This window comes from Pteronotus mesoamericanus, unplaced genomic scaffold (genome assembly GCF_021234165.1).
Source record: "Pteronotus mesoamericanus isolate MK-2021 breed Mesoamerican mustached bat unplaced genomic scaffold, CSHL_Meso_final contig_163, whole genome shotgun sequence".
NCBI classification, from domain to species: domain Eukaryota; kingdom Metazoa; phylum Chordata; class Mammalia; order Chiroptera; family Mormoopidae; genus Pteronotus; species Pteronotus mesoamericanus.
Window position 1 is genome coordinate 8664474 of NW_026555064.1, and position 17024 is coordinate 8681497.

Genomic DNA, 17024 nt, shown 5'->3' on the forward strand with positions numbered 1-17024 from the left:
TTTATGTATGGGTCCGTGTGGAATTCTGTTTTTCTGTGGGAGCTTAAGAGCAGCTCCTGGAATCAGTCAGGCTCTACCAGGTCCCCAGCTTCACTCTGGAACCAGATGGTGATGGCTCTGCCTCATTATCTCTGTCTGGTATGGATCAAGAACAGAATCAGAAGTCTTATTTTTGCATGTTAATTTCCCCTTAACTGGTGCATAAAAGGTATCGAAAACTCCAGGAAAGTGACATCAGAGCACTGAGCTAATGGTTGTTTATATTTTTAAGTACTTGAGCAACAAATGCAACGTGTTTTCCTGACTTGTCCTCTTGCTCCTCTCTGACTGCTACTTTGAAGCAATGAAAACATAGTCATCTTGTTGGTGCTCCTGTACAAAGAGCTAATTACATAGTATGGAAAATAGATAATGGGTTATAGGTGTGTATCTACCTCTATGTACTTCACTTCTTTGTAGAATCGGCCTCTTTATCTGCCCATGAATTAATGTTTTTGGTTTTTGTTTTGCTTCTTTTTTAAGGGATTCCGTTAAACAAGCTCTGTCCCACGTTTCGGCTCCCACCAGCAAGGCCGATGGCGCGTCAGCCTCTGGTGTTTCGAGCTCTCCTCTTGCCACAGGCCGTATCTTGCACTGCAACTGCCAGAAGTCTTCTCTGTATTGGTCATCCACCACTGATGCGTTCATTTCCTTTCCCTCGTGGTACCTTTAAGCCCCTTCATTTTATTGTCCAAGATAAGCTCAAGACAAGGGGATCTTTGGCGAAGCTGACCCATGATCCAGGGCAGCCTCCTCACAGGCACCTCAAAGGCCCTCTGCCCCTTGGGTGGCCCTCCCTGACCAGGCACCACTCAAAACAATGCACACGGCTTCTCCACCCTCTGGCATTGACATTTGTCCCTTTGTCATCTCCCTAATCATTGCTTTTCTCTCTCTCTCCCCCTGCCCTTTCCTCCCACCCGCCTCTCCCTCTGTCTTCCTCGCTCCCTTCTTTCCTTTCCTCCCTTTTCCTTCCCTTCCTTTTCCTTCTCCCTCTCAGCCCTCAAAGATCCTTTCCTGCTCAATGGACACCTCACATTTTCTCTGTCATAAACTAAAGAAGGGCAAATCTATTCAGTTAGGCAGCTTTTGCGTCCAGTGCTGCTGAAGTCACTGGGGTACATGCCCTATACCACAGCCTAAAATATAAGAAAGCAAAACACAAATTAATGTCTCAAAATTATTTACACTGTCTTACCTATGTTTAAATGCAGCGATCACATCGCATGCTAGTCTTCCTTTCTCCAAACAAAATTAACCTTAAATACTTCCTCATAAGCTTTTTTCCTTCAATTCTTTAATCATTTGTGCTATTTCTTTCTGGACCTCATCCAAATATCCCCCTTTCTAAAATTCAGAGATCAAACCTGTAATCAGTTCTCTGATAGTGATCTGATGGAAACAATTATATTTTCATCTCATTATGTCTCTCTCCCAATCCTTTTCTGTTTTTAAGTTTTTAGGACACATCTATATTTGATACCCAGCCACTTTCCTATCTTTTATTGAGCTGTTTTTCTGGGCATATGTATTTTCTTTCTCTTCAAAGCAACGCTTGGATACCATCTGAAAGAATCACTCCTGGAGCCTTGCTTTTCCTGACAAAAAGATATTTCCATTATTTCAGGTATTTTTAAAACTAGAAGAGTGACATGAGAAGAGTACAAAATGGGATGCCAAAGAGAACTTAAACTGAAAACAGAGACATAGGTTGGGTTATTTTTTTTTTTTAATTCTGAAACGGGGATATGAAAATAGATAAGAATGGGTAAGAACAACTTGAGAGACCAAATAGGATGTCAACATGCTTTGCATTCTTCGGTTTTTGCAGCCGCCCCACCGTTTTCTTGCTGAAATGTCACCTGTTCTGTTGGTAGAAAAAATATGCATCTCCAGAGTAGGACAGTTGTCTTGTGACAGAATCAAAGGGCCACGGGAGGCAGAGATAAAAGTAGTCTTAGAGGTCACTTAGTATAATCAAACAGCTGGCAAGAAATCGTACCTGCAGTTTCTGAGAAACCTGTGCTTAAAGGATCCCAAGTGGAAGGCAAAAGGAAAATGGTTTTTCTATTAGTCAGAGGGGGATAGAAATCCCTTACCTGCTCTTTGAGCAAGTTTTGCAACCCTTTTGAGCCTGTGGAGATAATAACACCAACAGTGTAAACTTTCGTAACAAGTAGATAATCTCTATAAAGTAGCTCTCACAGGACAGTTCAGGATATGTAGATCTCTTTCCTTAGGTCAGACGCTCCTATCACTTTTCAAGGTAGCCCCGACTTCAAACTACAGAGCCTTTGACCTTTGGAATCAGCAGCCATCTAACTATAAAATTCCCTCTTCTCCAAACCAGTGGCATTCTTCTCACTCTCGTGGTCTTCCTTCTTTTCTGATGTTCCCAAGTCCACCACCACCTCCCTGGTCACCGTGCTCTGGCATCGTCCAGTCCACAGTAGCCTTCCCTCTAGGGCACCGTGTCTAGGCCCGCAGGCCTGCGGGCAGGACGCCCACTTCCTCGGAGTGCACTTGTTGCTGAGTGCTGCTCTTTCCTCTGTAGCAAATGTGTACAGGATTACCAAGAACACTCTGTTACCTGGGCACTCAAAGCAGGGACGCAGTCTTATGTCAAGTAATTTTTTCATTTAGGGGCTTTTTATATGGTTGACATAATTTAACTAGATTCCAAAATCCAGTTAAAATAAAGAAGGCATTTTAAATCTGGCCAGTGATCACATGGCCACAAAAGCTGGTCTTGCTTCTAGGCCACTGGAAATGATCCCATACTTAATATGCTTTTATTAAAATGTCCTCTATATTTAAAAAGCTGCACATATTTTAAAAACTTCTGGAATTTGATCTTTAACCTGCTGATTATAAGTAGAAGTTTATGGTAGATTGGGTAGATCATTTGTCACCTAAGAATATTTTAGGTTGCTAAATTTCATGGACCTTAATCTAAACTGAAAACAAAACACCCTTTCTCTGAGCAGACCGTGACAGCAGCCAACTAAACCAGGGACGCTGCCCGCACAGCATCCTTCCCTTGCAACTCGCTGCTGGAGAAGCATAGATAAAGCCTTGAGATTTATTTTATCATCTATAAAATGTGCAATTCAACATGAAGTTCTTTAAAAGTCCCCTTTACATATGGGAATCTATGATTCTATGAGACCAACATTACATTATCTTCATTTTTACACAGATCTGCCAGTTTAAAAATGGACTTAATCTAACAGCCCAGGACCTGAAAATGATGCTCTATTAAGGTCGATTCATCAGAGGAATGTAGGGTCCAGTAAAGCTCTGGAAGATATTAATTCTAAAATCTTGGCTCATAGTTTCATGATGGTATGTCCGTAGCTCCAAGCTTGGTGTAATTAAATGTGAGGTAGTCTCATTTTAGTGTAGGAGGAAATCAGCTTTTTGGTCAAAAGGAAAGACTTTTTAATTTAGTTTTTATAACTAAGTTTAGTGGGGTGACATTGGTTAAAAGATTATGTAAGGTTCACGTGTACAGTTCTGTACTACACCATCTGTATATTACGTCGTGCACTCAATACCCAAAGTCTAGTCTGCTCCTTTCACCATATATTGGACCCCTTTACCCTCTTCTACCTCCTCCCGCTCTGTTTCCCTTCTGGTAACCACTTCTGTTGTCTGTGTCACTGAGGTTTTTTTTTGTTTGTTTATTTGTCTGTTGCTTTCTGTTTGATATCCCACCTATGAGTGAAATCATATGGTTCTTAAATGTTTTTTTGATTTATTTAACTTAGCATGATATTCTCCAGGTCCATCCACGTTGTCACAAGTGGCAGTGTTTCATCTTTTTGTATGGCCGAGTAGTATTCCATTGTCTGTTCTGTTTTAATTGGTTATTTTCTTTTGGGGTAGCTTGAAGAGCGATAGTGGTTAAAGGAATAAAATAACAACTAGCGAAACTATGAATGAATAATTACCCAGCAGGGGGCGCTAAGAGGACTCTAGCTTTGGTTTGCAGAGATCAGATGAGAGCAGTGTGCAATGGGTACTTCTGACCTAGGAGAGAGCAATCCTCACTGAGGGAAAAGGGGGAAGTGAGCAAATATCAGGTTACGCACGTTGGGTTTTATTGGCTCCTCGTGTGGGCAGTGATGTGCTTAAAAGTGAAATATTTCCTTTTACTTTGTTTCTATTTTAAGTGATTGCTTTGACAGGTCTTTGAAGGAAAAAAAATCATTTTCTCTTCTGCAGATTCAGTAACTGCCTTTAAATGTCTGATTATGTCACGTTTTCAGTGGAGACAACATTGTGATTTGCTTCCATGGCGACCTGCCAGTCAAGGACAGCTGCGGCTAGTAACAGGATTATTAGGGTCCTTGCGAGGTACCACTAAGTAATGATTGGTTATCCGTTCCTGGTGAGGAAACTACGAATGCTATTACTTAGCACATCTTTTGCACTTGGCACTTGCAGAGAGCTTAAAAGTTCATTTGTGCCCATGAAGAAATGACTGTTTGTGCTATTCTTAGCAGGAAACAAGGAAGTAGCCCCAAGAACACCTGTGTCCACTCTGTGACAGGGTCAGGGGTCTCATAGACCTTTGCTTTCCATTCCAATTAAATTGTAGAATGATTATGCAGGAGACACTTTTCAATGTATTATTGTAATCTCCAGAGATTAAAGCTAGCAAACAACAAATTATAAAATTGCCCCTCAAAAAAAAAAACAAAAGGACAACCTCTTAATATAGTACTTTTTGCTTAGAAGACATATATACAACAAGCAGACTGGAAGATGTTAAGTGTGCTCTGGCAATTGTAGGGGAAAAAACGCCATCTGATATCAATTAGTTTCCTGTATTTAGAGTGAGGGACGTTACAAGATCCTTTTGGCCAGAGCCTATCTATGTGTGGCAGCTCTGGGAAAAAGAGAGTATTTCTGTAGTGACAGATAGATAGATAGATAGATAGATAGATAGATAGCCAGCCATTTGTACTTCTCTCCTAAAAAGATTTACTACAGATAACCTTCACCTTCAAACTGGACAGAAGGTTGTGTTGATCAGGGTGATATTGGTGAGAACAGCGACAATAGCTGACATTTATCCAGGCTCGTTTTATACCAGGTACCTAAGTTTTTGAATGTATCATTGTACTTAGTCCTTTGAGGAATCCTGTTGTTCCTGTGCATATGGAACGATTTTAATGGAAAGAGATGGAGTATTTGTTCAAGTTTGTGTAGCTGGTAGAGGCAGGGACTGGGGGCAGGAAAAAGACAAGTGTCACTTCCGAGCCTTCCTCTTTAACTTTGTGCATCTGAAAACCCAAGGGGACCTTCCAGTCGCCCATCCAGCCTCCCTCGGCCCTTGATCCCAGCTTCCCTCCCACCCCGGACCAGCTCACATGTGATGACCAAACCCCTTCTACAGTGACTGACCTGTGTAGGGTAATGGACTTCTTTGAAAAGTGTTTTTTCTTGCTTCCCAGTATTGTTCAATCATGAATTATACCCATTACTTCCCACTATTCTTTCAACCAGACCACTGCATGGTTGATGAGGTGTTTTAAACTAATTCAGATTGCCGTGTGGTCTGTGTGAAAGAGTTATGATTGTAATTTGTCTGGATGTGGCCAGTGAGGTGGCGCACAAACAAGTCGCTCTGCGGCGGCGGAGTGAAGCGCCGCGGATGAGAGCGAGCTGCGATGACAGGCCCTCCGCCCTCCGTGGCCTCGCGGGCACAGCCACCCCTGAGCACGGGGCTGGGTCCCTGACTCACAGCCCTGTCTGATTACGCTTCCCTACAGGTTAGAAAGGCTCTGGCTACCCTACCACGGTGTATTTCTTGATTTTCAAATGATATAACAATCACAACCAGAATCGAATGCTTGCTGTATTCCAGGCTTTGTTCTAACAACTCTGTCAGTGTTGACTTATAATACTTCACAGCAGCTCCATGAAGTAGGCATTATCATTATTAACGCTATTTAAAGGTAAGGAGAGTGAGACTTCAAATGTTAAATGCTTTGCCCTGGGCCGCTTCACTGGCAGATGACTGAACCACGCGTGAAGCCAAGAGGTCTGACCTCTGAGTCCCTGATGTTATGGACTAAATATCACAGCTACCTCTACATGTATTACTCTGCTAATATATTATATTCTCTATGGGATGTATGGAAACTAGAAATCATAAAAGAATGAGATATACCTTGGTTATAGTTGATTGAACAAGCGAGTAAAATATTCCCCTGGCCTGGGCAATGTAGGGATTTCAAGCACCCTGACAAGCCAATAGAAGAAATAACATAGGACAAGGAAGTTTTTCTTCCGTGCATTCAAAGGGAAACTTACCTTGAAATCGATTGCTTGTCTCCTACCTGATGTGCAGCAGAAAGTTCAACGAGTAACCAAGTTCCCTGTATCACTGACAGCAAAAATTTGCAAGTCCCAAATAACCCTTTTTTGCTCAAACCATTGGCCTTCCAGAGCAGCTTCGACTTCACTTGGTCACTGGCTTTGGAGTCCTTAGGTGTCCCTCGGGGACGCCCTAGAGCACAGGCAACGTGATCGACCTGCTGTTTGAAACAGTTATGCCTACTATTTGGCCACACGAGGCCACTGATTTGGTCAGCGCCTGGTCACAAACTGTCTGTCGGGGAGGTTTGCAGGGGCTGCAGCTGTTGAAAGGGCCATGGCAGCGGTGGGGCTTGTTTAGAAGTTACTTTTGCACCGCACTTCTCGTAAGACTGAGCAACGGCCCATTTTCTGCCTCAAAACCTAGAGGAGCGGATGGTGACCAACTACCCGCTTTGACAACTAAGTATGGTGGGAATTCTGAATACCGATGAACTACACCCTAGGAAAGAATTTTTATTTTCAATGTGTATCAGTACAACATATTTAAGATGTGCCATAATTGTAGCTGCTTTTAAACCCAATTACACATGCCCACTGTTTTACTTATGCAGAAAATACACAACCTGGTAATTTACAACCTCTTACAGTTCAAAGTGTCATTCTGCAGAAATGGATCTCTTTCAAGCTCAGGAGTGCATGGGAGATAGATATTTAAGTAAGAGGAGGAGGAGACAATGGAATTTATGAGCTGAAGGAGGAAGTGGGGTTCTGTTAAACTAATCTTGTGGCTGGCGAGGATGACATGTCAGATATTCCATTCATTCTAAATACCAAACCATTTCCATAAATCATTTTTACAACGAGAAATACGTCATATAGTACAATACCAGTAGAGGGTGTGCTTAAATATGCCAGACACATTCTTTTGCTTCACCGCATACTGTTTCTTATTTCATTTGCCAAAGATGTACTTATCAGATTAATTTTATGGGCTGATTCATATTTCAGTTTTATTCTCGGAGCCTTGTTTATTGGTGCTATTGTGCATATTTGATTCTTCACTGTACATACAGATTCAACCCATGCGAATATCATCGGAGTGCCTCTCCCTTCCTCCTTGCCCCAAAAGCAAAAAGAATCTCCTTTTGTAATAACATTTGTCAAGAAGAAATTCATTTGTCAGTGCAAAAAAATACCAAAGAAAAACAAACAAACAAAAACCCAAAATGCAGGATGTATTTGGGGCTATGTAGCATAAAATTTCCTTCTGAAACAGGTTTACTGTATAAGATCATGTGTTCTGCTTCACAATGTTTAAGATTGAGTTTCTTTACTGTGTGAACACTATGCTATTTTCTTTTCTCCCCTACTTCCCCCACCCTGTTTAACAGCAGACAAACCCAGGGAGCCCTGAGTGAATCCGATGATCCTGAAACAGGCTGTCTCTCTGATAACAAGCCAACTTCTCGACACTTCTATCCTGTCGCCTTGCTGCTTGTCAGCTCACACCTGCTAGTTGTGTGGCTTATTTTAAGTCTTGCGTTACTCTTAGCCAAATACCAATAAGTTTTATGTTGTATTCCTTTCTTTTCTACAAGTGACAATGGACTTTACATTATGGGGACAATGCTGTAACATTTCTACATTTTAAGATTCAGAGAATTTAAAACTAACAGTTGTTGGCAGTGTGTCTTCTTTGTTTTTTCCTAAAATCTAAAAAAAGAAGTACTATGCATTAAGTGAATTATTTTGCTCTTTTGTCCATGGAGAAGTGTTTCCCACTGTTCACTAGCTCAAGAAGAATTTTTAAATTACTATCTTTGGAATAAGACAAAGAACAGAATCCTGAAAGCTTGAAGGTCTGCACCTCCTGTTCCTCTTCCCATTGAATTTATTAAAGAAATTAAGACTGAATTTGCACAACACACTGAAACTCTGAGACACATCCTAGAGATTGGGGGAGGTTCCAGACTTTATTGCCACTGTGCTAAAATCACTGTTGCCATCAGCTGCTAGAACGTTCTGTTTGATTTCTTCACCTGTTAGTCTTGTTGTTTCTTTGCTGCAGTTAACCCCTTTCTGTCAAGTAACTTTATGGAGAGAATGGCTATTTCTGTTTTGTAATTAAATTAACCTGTTTGTAACTATTGTTTGGGTTGATTTGGCTTTCCGAGTACTTTTCTATTCTTTTTAACAAGGTCTCATTTGTGTCCTGACACCCCATTTTCCCACCTGTGACTTTTGTACTGTCTGTGCACAAGCACTTCCTTTGTAAAGCGGGGACTCGGACCAGGCTGTTCCGGAAGCCATTTTTCTCGTCGTTGCACAGCTAAAATAATGAACTAAAATAGAGATTGAACTTTCCTTTAAAAATCTATAGGGCCAGACTTAATAAATTAAATGCCTTATTCCTAGAACCTGTATCCTTAGGGCTACATATAGATTTTAATGTGTTTTAAAGAAATTAATTTGTGGAAGAGTTATAAAAAGGCAGATATATTTATGAGATTAAAGTGAAGCTGTATTGTGGAGCAAATTATATTTAAAGAGTTTATTAAACCTTAAATATCTGTTCAGAGCAAAGAGACCTTAATCATCTCTTTCCGAGGGCAATAATGGTATTGGGCCTGGCCTAGGATTTAATTTTGTAAGATGTATCATCATTTGTGGAAAAAAAAATGTAGAGTTGAATCTTTGTTATTTTTACTTGGACTGTTGCTGCAACTCTGCATTGAACAAATAAATAAAGGATATTTATTTATTCTGTTTCATGAAGTTGTACTTTTTCCCCTTTTACCAGAGAAGGATGCCGCATAGAAAATGTACTGAAGAATATCAAATGCAGAAAGTACGCTTTCAACATGCTACAGCTGATGGCCTTCCCCAAGCACTACCGACCTCCAGAGGGCACTTACGGAAAGGCCGACACCTAGGTCTGCCGGCCTGTAAATAAACAGGGACACGAGCTCGCGTCCGTTGGATAACCTCTACATTTTCTTTCTTTCTTTCTTTTTTTTTTTAATTGTCTTGGATGTGTAGAGGGAGATGACCAGGGATGTTTGCCCAAGTCTAAGATTTACTTGAATCAGTTACCAGCTTATGTCTCTGCAAGAAATCCATTTTTAAAAAAATCTGCCATGATACGGTCCTTTCTAGTTCTAAGCTTCTGTGTGTTGACTCTCGCTGGTGGAGATCAGCGTGGAACGTGTAGCTTTCGTCCCTGGCATATTTTAATGGAGGACATTCTGAGAGCACAGGTCCACAGAGGACTGGAGGCGACGCAGACAGCGGTGCTCTCCCTCCAAAATGAAGCTGGGAGACGGGGAAAGGGAGGGGACTTTGTGATGTTATTGCACAGCTTTTCTCACACTTACTCTTAGAGCCCATCTCTGAGGTTTAACTGTATCTTTCTAGCGAGCTGAAATTAGGCAGCATTAACTCATGATCTTGAGTACAGAACAGTGTACAGGTACACCTGCCAAGACCCTGATCTGGTCCAGATGCAACTCCTCCTCCCAAACAGACAGATGAACAGTGTTGGTAAAGCAGTAAAAATACTTTCCGAAAACATGGTTTCTTTTCAAAAGCCCTGACCTGGGTTATATGGCCCTGTTGTAAAAGGGGCATGAGAGAAAGATTAATAGGATAACCGGCAAAACACTGCAAGGAACAAGAGCCTGCAAGGACGTCCGAAGGGGAAACCTCCATCAGCCTGAACTTTCTGTAGTCAAGTTCATGACAGTCAACAAAATGTCTTTGAGATGTTTTTCCAAAGTCACCTTGGTATAGAGTATAAATGGTGTAGGTATATACTGCCTTGTATAGAACAGTATATATGATTAAACCTAAAAACATATGCAACCATAACAAATGATAAACCAAAACAATTATTTCTGTTAACCTGAATTTCCTATGCATCCTTATTCAGTAAAATAAAACTGTAAACTTAAAAATTTTAAATTAGAAGCTTCCTTAAAGATTATCTTGCGTAACACCTTTATAAACGGCTGCATTACAGCCCAGGGAAGCTATGCCCCATATGGCCCAACTTTAGAACCACGATTACAATCTCCTGTTACCTTCCTTCCCTGTGGCTTATCTCTTCTCCAAATATGCTAGTTCATGAAACAGAAGCTGACATTTATTAGCGGAATTAGATCACCACGCACTGGGCAAATGGAACCCATTTTCTCCAAATTTTAAGAATTTATTATTATTCTTCTCTCATTAGAGGAGCATCCCAGACAGAGCACAAGTCTTAGCTGGAAATGCCAGCAACCTGTTACACAGGCCTCTCTGAGCTGTGCCCACGTTAAAGGGAGTTATATTGTGGGCTTTCAATAGCCAATGTGATAGCTCCTTGACTAAGACACTTACTGAAATAAGGGCTCCAAACAGATCTCTAGGTCCATGGGTTTTTTCAAATTAATACAAATTTTAGATCACCCTTTGGGGATTTTAATATGAGAATTATCAATCTACTATTTTAGCTAATGACTGAAGGTATTCTACTTGAAGTAGTTGCCAAACCACTTCCAGCCTTTTTAGTAAAGAGAGGCTGTGTACTCTAGATCTGTGCATGGACAAGGTGACCTTGGTGATCTGTTTTATACCTCCTTCTCCATTTCGGGAATTAACTGTGACCTTTGAGTTGTTCCATTTCATTTGAAAATGGTAGGATTTGTGGTTAGTTTCATTGTCCCATTGGATTTAAGGTAAAAAGTTTGTGATGAGATAGGTTTCCCTGAATAACTATAAATCCTTCTTCAGCATATCAAGTGGCAGTCTGGGTTCTGAGAGACCGAGCGATTGATCATCCTGTAAATAGTCTCATAAATAAGAATTTCTGTTTGCATTTGTAAAAATGAAAACTCTTCACTCAAATGTGGAAAAATATTTAACTAGACAGTCAACAATAGGTTGTTTTTTTTTAATTTTTAGAAAACGTTTTAAAGATTTTTTTCCTTTACAGGAAGTACTAACACAGATGCCTCAAAGGGTAGAGATTCCTGAACTACAAGTACATCTGAGTTGTTGTTCATTATTAACATAGTCATCTTCATTTCCCTACAGGAAGCCTGTATTCGTGCATACTTTTAAAAGTGAATTTCATCAAGGAAATTCATGTTTCATATAGACAGCACCGTTGACCCTTTCCTAAGAGATATTCCAAGTATCCTTGGAAAACCACTTCATTATTTCTTAATTATTAAGGCTTTCTAAATCAAAGAGACAAGGTTAAGCAAAAAAGTTTTAAAATCTCTTTTGTATAATGGCAGCTCAGTCGTGCTTTCTGTCTACATATTCATTTAAAAGATGCATACCGCAGCAGGCTGATTTTAGGAGATCATGTCAAACCAGAAAATGAAGCAGCAAAACGATATTTCCAAACAAGACAATTTTTTCACTCAAAAATATTTCCCCCTAATATCACCAAATGTAGGATCAATCATGTATTCCCTATTGACAGAGTCCTACAGAAAACAGCTAAAAAGAAGGGAAGGTGGACTCCTGATTAGGTTTGAACCAGGACAGAAGATCCAGGGCCTTGAAGTATTCACAGAGCAGCTGATCATGAATGTTGAAATTATTTGTCTGAAGCAGTCCCTCCCTTAGGGGTAACCATTCATTTATTTCTCATGTGGTTGTTTTTTTTTTCTTGTAAATATTGCCATGAGCATGACTATAGTCTGCCCAAACAATACTTTGATGTAAATATTTGGTCAGTCCATCTATCTGGTGAGTCAGAGTGGTCATTTGATGCAGCTGACAAATTGTAATAACATGTCCAAATTGCCCAGTTAGAGCAATAGACCATGTATCTAGCCTCCAGGGCTTACTTTGTAAGAGTAACACCTTTTCTTCTGAAAACTGTGTTCTTAAAAGCTAGCATCTGCATGGAAGATGATTCCCTTCTCCCCCTCAACTAAAATGGTATTTTGTTTAAAATAAGACTCAAGATGGAAAAAAAAAAGATTTGTGTAACTGATGGTTTTCTTCCCGAGCAAATCAAACCCGTCCCTGTGTAAAGTTTTGTATGGGCCATGAAGGGGTCATACCGGTGATGTGCTGGAATTGGCTCACACTGACTCGTGACAGTGGGTCATTACATTTTCAGGAATTTCAGAAGTTAGCTGTTAAACACAGCCATCATTAAATATGAAATTATAAAACACAACTGAATAAATTCCATTGAAAACAAAGGTAATAGTCAAAGCTTCCACTCCCTATTTTACTACATTTTTCCATTTATCTCTGTTCTTGAGGTGGTTTATGTCCAATGTAGCTGCACAGCCAAAACCTTTATGTGATAGAATGCTACCACGCGTTCCCTAGCTCCTCAGGCAGTAACAGCACGTTGGTAGCTTGAAACTGACCTCAGTGGGAGTGTTTGCCCCACGGCATTATCCAAGTGCTTCCAGTCATGGTCTTTCTTTGCTGGATAGCCAGTTGGTACAGGTTCCCTGGCACACAGGTGAATGCCACCATCACTTTCTCTCTGGAAAATAAATAATTGGAAGCCATATAAAATTATTAAAATGATATTAAATTCAGTCATTCATCTTCAGGTGGCTGAAATTTTGTTTCAGTTTTTAACCTCCCTGGAGACTCTGATTAGACTATCTGGAACATTCGATGTTTGTATTTTATTCATAATTAAATTATTTAATCATAGAGATGCTTTTCAAAACATATCTCTCTATGAGGTTTGGCCAGGGAAATCTTGGCAATGTAGCTTCAGTGTAAGCAGTAACAGCTCCAGGCTAAATTCAGGGAAATGTTAGCCTAATTAGAGTATCAGTGAAAATGTGCTTCAGTACTAGTTTTTAAGTTTATAATTTTAGCATTTGCTAAAAGCAGGAAAACACAGTAGCACAGTGTTGTGCCCAGATTCTAATACATACAGCTAAATTGAAACCCAAACTATTAGTTTAAACTAATTAAACCCTGGCACTATGCTAAGTCACCACAGATGTTTAAGGTATTGGACTTCCAAATAGTGCAGCCTATCAGTTGTTAAGTTCAATATACAGGGTGCTTTGTGTAATATTGCAGGGAATCTATTAACTTTTATCACAGATTTAAGAAACTGGTCTGAGATGAACAGTGATCAGCAATTATGAAGGGACGGAAACTTATTGAACCCAAGCCATTCTTAGGAGCTGGAGAATGATTTGCTGAGAATTATGTCATTGACTGACAATTTTAGTGTGAATTCACATTCATTTAGCTCAATAGCAGTCTGCAAAACTTATGCTTCCCCCCTCCATATTTATATTTCATTGCTATATAAAGTTCGCATATATTGTCTCTTTTGTTTCTTTGGCAGTTTTAAGTTAGAACTTTCCCAACAGATGCAACCTGTAGAAAAAACTGTCTTTCAGAAGAGGAAAATAAAATTAATGTTTTAGATAAAATATTGCAAACCAATAAGGTATAGAGTTAAGGTATGGAAATTTGGATTTTTACTTTCTGAGTCATAGTACACATTAGACACTCTCAGCAAGTAAAAGAAAACCTAAAGCATTTCTGATGTCAAGGACACAAATCATATCTGCCTCTTAGTAACAAGGAAATAGGAAAAAATTGTATGGTAATAAAAACCAACAAAAAGTACATGCAATCAGCTCTCTGGAACTTGAATAACTAACAAAAAGTACATGCAATCAGCCCTCTGGAACTTGAATATTTATAGGTGACATGAATATTTATAATTTTAAATTACAAAGAGGAAAGCAAGGTTCACAATTAAGCATAATACTCAGAGAGAGTGAGTATCAGGGACAGAAGACCTAATACAAGTGACGTTGCCTGATAAACCAACTATATCTTGCTGATCTTTTAGTAAATGGAGTTGAGAAGATGTTACATTCTCATACTCACAGTATGAATACATTCACAGTCATCCTCAAGTGATCTGAATTTTTCCAAAGGACACAATCCAACAGTCCATCTTTAATGACGATGTGGGGAGGTATTGTTAACTAGCATGTGATATTGACTCAAATGTTGGCAAGATTGCTATATTACCTATATAGTTCTGCGATACTTTTATATCACTATCAGTATTTAAAAATATTTCATGTTAAGGAAATTTCAAACTTTTAAAAGGCAAACTCCACGTGTCTATAACTGTATAAGACACCCATTTCACTGCACACGTGCAATCCATTGCACACGTATACTTCTCATGTGAATATTATTTTATTTAATCTAACATCTGATTTTTAGATTCTTGTGGTACTTATCTGAAATGTTGGCATTTGTCTTCTTTTAATGTTAAATATCTATTCTAGATGAACCAATAATGTGTGTATTCCTAGGAAATGAGGCACAAATAGGTTAGATCATTTTATATTTGCATTTGGAGAAGTATCATTTTGTTTTATTGTTCTGTGGAAACCATATTCATTGTACACTGTGTGTATATTTTTGTTTAAATAAATGTGATTTTTATTTTTTATGTTTCTGTCTTTTTCTCCTTATTATACATTTTTTTCATTTTCATCAATATAGCAATGTCCAAAAACTAATGAAAATATTAAAAGAGTATACAATATTTCAAAGAAAATAAACTATTTCTTTGCTGGACCACGATTACAGTGCAAACTTTGCACTGATACAAGGTTAGCCTCATAGTCATTAGCAGAATGCACCTTTTGGGGTTGTTATTCTGTGGGAGCAAGATCAACCACAATTTTAAAGAAGTTCCAACAACCAGATGCCAATCCTTCAACACTGGGCTGATCGCTGACTGATCTTTGTAGTCAAGAGAATAGGTAGAGTCATTTGAGTACGGGTGATATTTTTTCCATATAGCTCTCTAGATCTGATTATACATAATTCATTATAACAGTTGATAGTGGAAGGCAATTCCCAGAAAGCTTTAATTAGATCTTGTTGCAAAGGAATTAACCAAGTGAGACCCCTGCTTGCAGTTAAAGAAAGAAGTTTTGCCATCTGGAGAAATTCAAGGTCTGATCTAATATAGCAAGAAACATTCTCCTTCTGTATCATCATAATCAACAGATGTTCATGCTAATGTGTCTTTTATATCTAAGCAAAAACAATGCTGTGTGTTGCCCTGTTGTAAGAGACTGACTCTCCCACTCAAAGTCAAGAAAATGTTCCAGGGCCATAGCTTGGTGTCTCCAGGGAGTGGAACCAAGAGAGTGGGTGGATGTAGTTGGAGCATGTCAAGCCAGCACTTATCCTAAGCCATAGTAGCCACGTGGACATGATTCTGTGGTTTCTTATGATAACATACACTGAGCTGTCTATTCTCTCAATGTCTTAATGAATGAGGATGACTCAAGAACAGGTTTTTAAATTAATAATAACTGAAAAAGGAAAAGAACATTCGGGTAGAATACTAGGAATGTGGTACTCAACTATTAAAAGCTACCTCTTTGTAGGTATGATTCTGTCATTATACCCTTTAGTTTCAGAATTAAATAATAGCCATAATGGTAGCTATCTGCTTTTTGCTTAGTATCACAGCTTCTCAGTTTTTAAACCAACTGACCATAAGCCACCATCTCCTTGGTGACCCTTTACTTCTTTTGATGTTGACTGTGTGCACTCTGCCTCCCTGATACCTTTCTCAACACTTATTAGTCTTAGCTACTACTTCTGCTTCCTTTGCCAGTTTCTTACACTTAGGAAAAATCTAAAAGTTTAGTCCCAGCATTCTTCCTTTCTCATTTGATATGCTCTCCTTTGAGATAGTCAACCATTGTTTCTAAGGAGAAGACTCTAGTCCAGGGCTAAGGAAGGTGAGTTTTTTAGTTAGAATGCCAGGATGCAAATCTTGGTTCCCCCACTTGATTAGACACAGATGTGTGTCAAGTCACTTAATGTTTTTATGCCTTCACATTCTTGTTTGTAAAATGAGGGTAATAGTATGGCTTTCTCAGGATTGAGTGCTGGCTTGACATGCTCCATCTACATCCACCCACCCTCCTGATTTCATTCTCTGGAGATACCAAGATAGGGCCCTGGAACAAATTTTCTTGACTTTGAGTGGGAGTGTCAGTCTCTCACAACAGGGCTACCTACAGCATTGTCCTTGCTTAGATGCAGAAAGATACTTTAGTATGAACATCTACTGATGATGATAATCCAGAAGGGGGATGTGTCTTGATGTAGGATCAGATATGTTCTTGCAATTCTCCAGATAGTAAAACTTTATTCTTTCTTTAAATGCAAGCATGGCCTGCATTTGGTTAATTTCTTTGCAACAAGATCTAATTAAAACTCCTTGGGATTTGCCTTCTTCTAGCAACTGTTACAATGATTATAAGTAATCAGATCTAAATGGCTATATGGAAAAGTTATCACCTGTGCTCAAGTGACTGTACATATATTCTTGAAAATATATAGCCCTTTGCCCAATGCCCATTGTGCTGGTCTTACTCAGCACTCGGCATCCATGCTCACTGTGGCTTAGTCCCTCGAAGTCCCATCACTTGGAACTTAAGGCCTCAAAGACTAAAAATTACATGTCCTTGGCACACTTACTATGAGAGTTCAAGATATAGGTTGTACCAGTGAGACCCACCTATGCCATATTTGGAAGGGAGACAGCAAAGAGCATGAGGTGTTCACCCCTTGGGTACCAGTGTGAGCAGACGGAGTTCCATATCCATTGCCCA

At 39.4% G+C, this 17024-nt stretch overlaps 1 protein-coding gene across 6 annotated transcripts in view; it reads left to right on the forward strand.

The window, feature by feature from the left end:
- Positions 1-9324, forward strand: part of INPP4B (inositol polyphosphate-4-phosphatase type II B) — a 544323-nt gene extending 534999 nt beyond the window's left edge. For 3 of the 6 annotated variants that reach the window (XM_054562864.1, XM_054562860.1, XM_054562886.1), the window contains one exon: positions 7761-8047. In XM_054562864.1, the coding sequence (XP_054418839.1) occupies positions 7761-7935 (175 nt within the window). In that variant the 3' untranslated portion in view covers positions 7936-8047. Of the gene's footprint in view, positions 1-7760; positions 8048-9169 lie in introns of those variants that run through there. The other 3 variants (XM_054562878.1, XM_054562893.1, XM_054562869.1) reach the window with 2 other exon arrangements.
- Positions 9325-17024: the final 7700 nt, after the last annotated feature.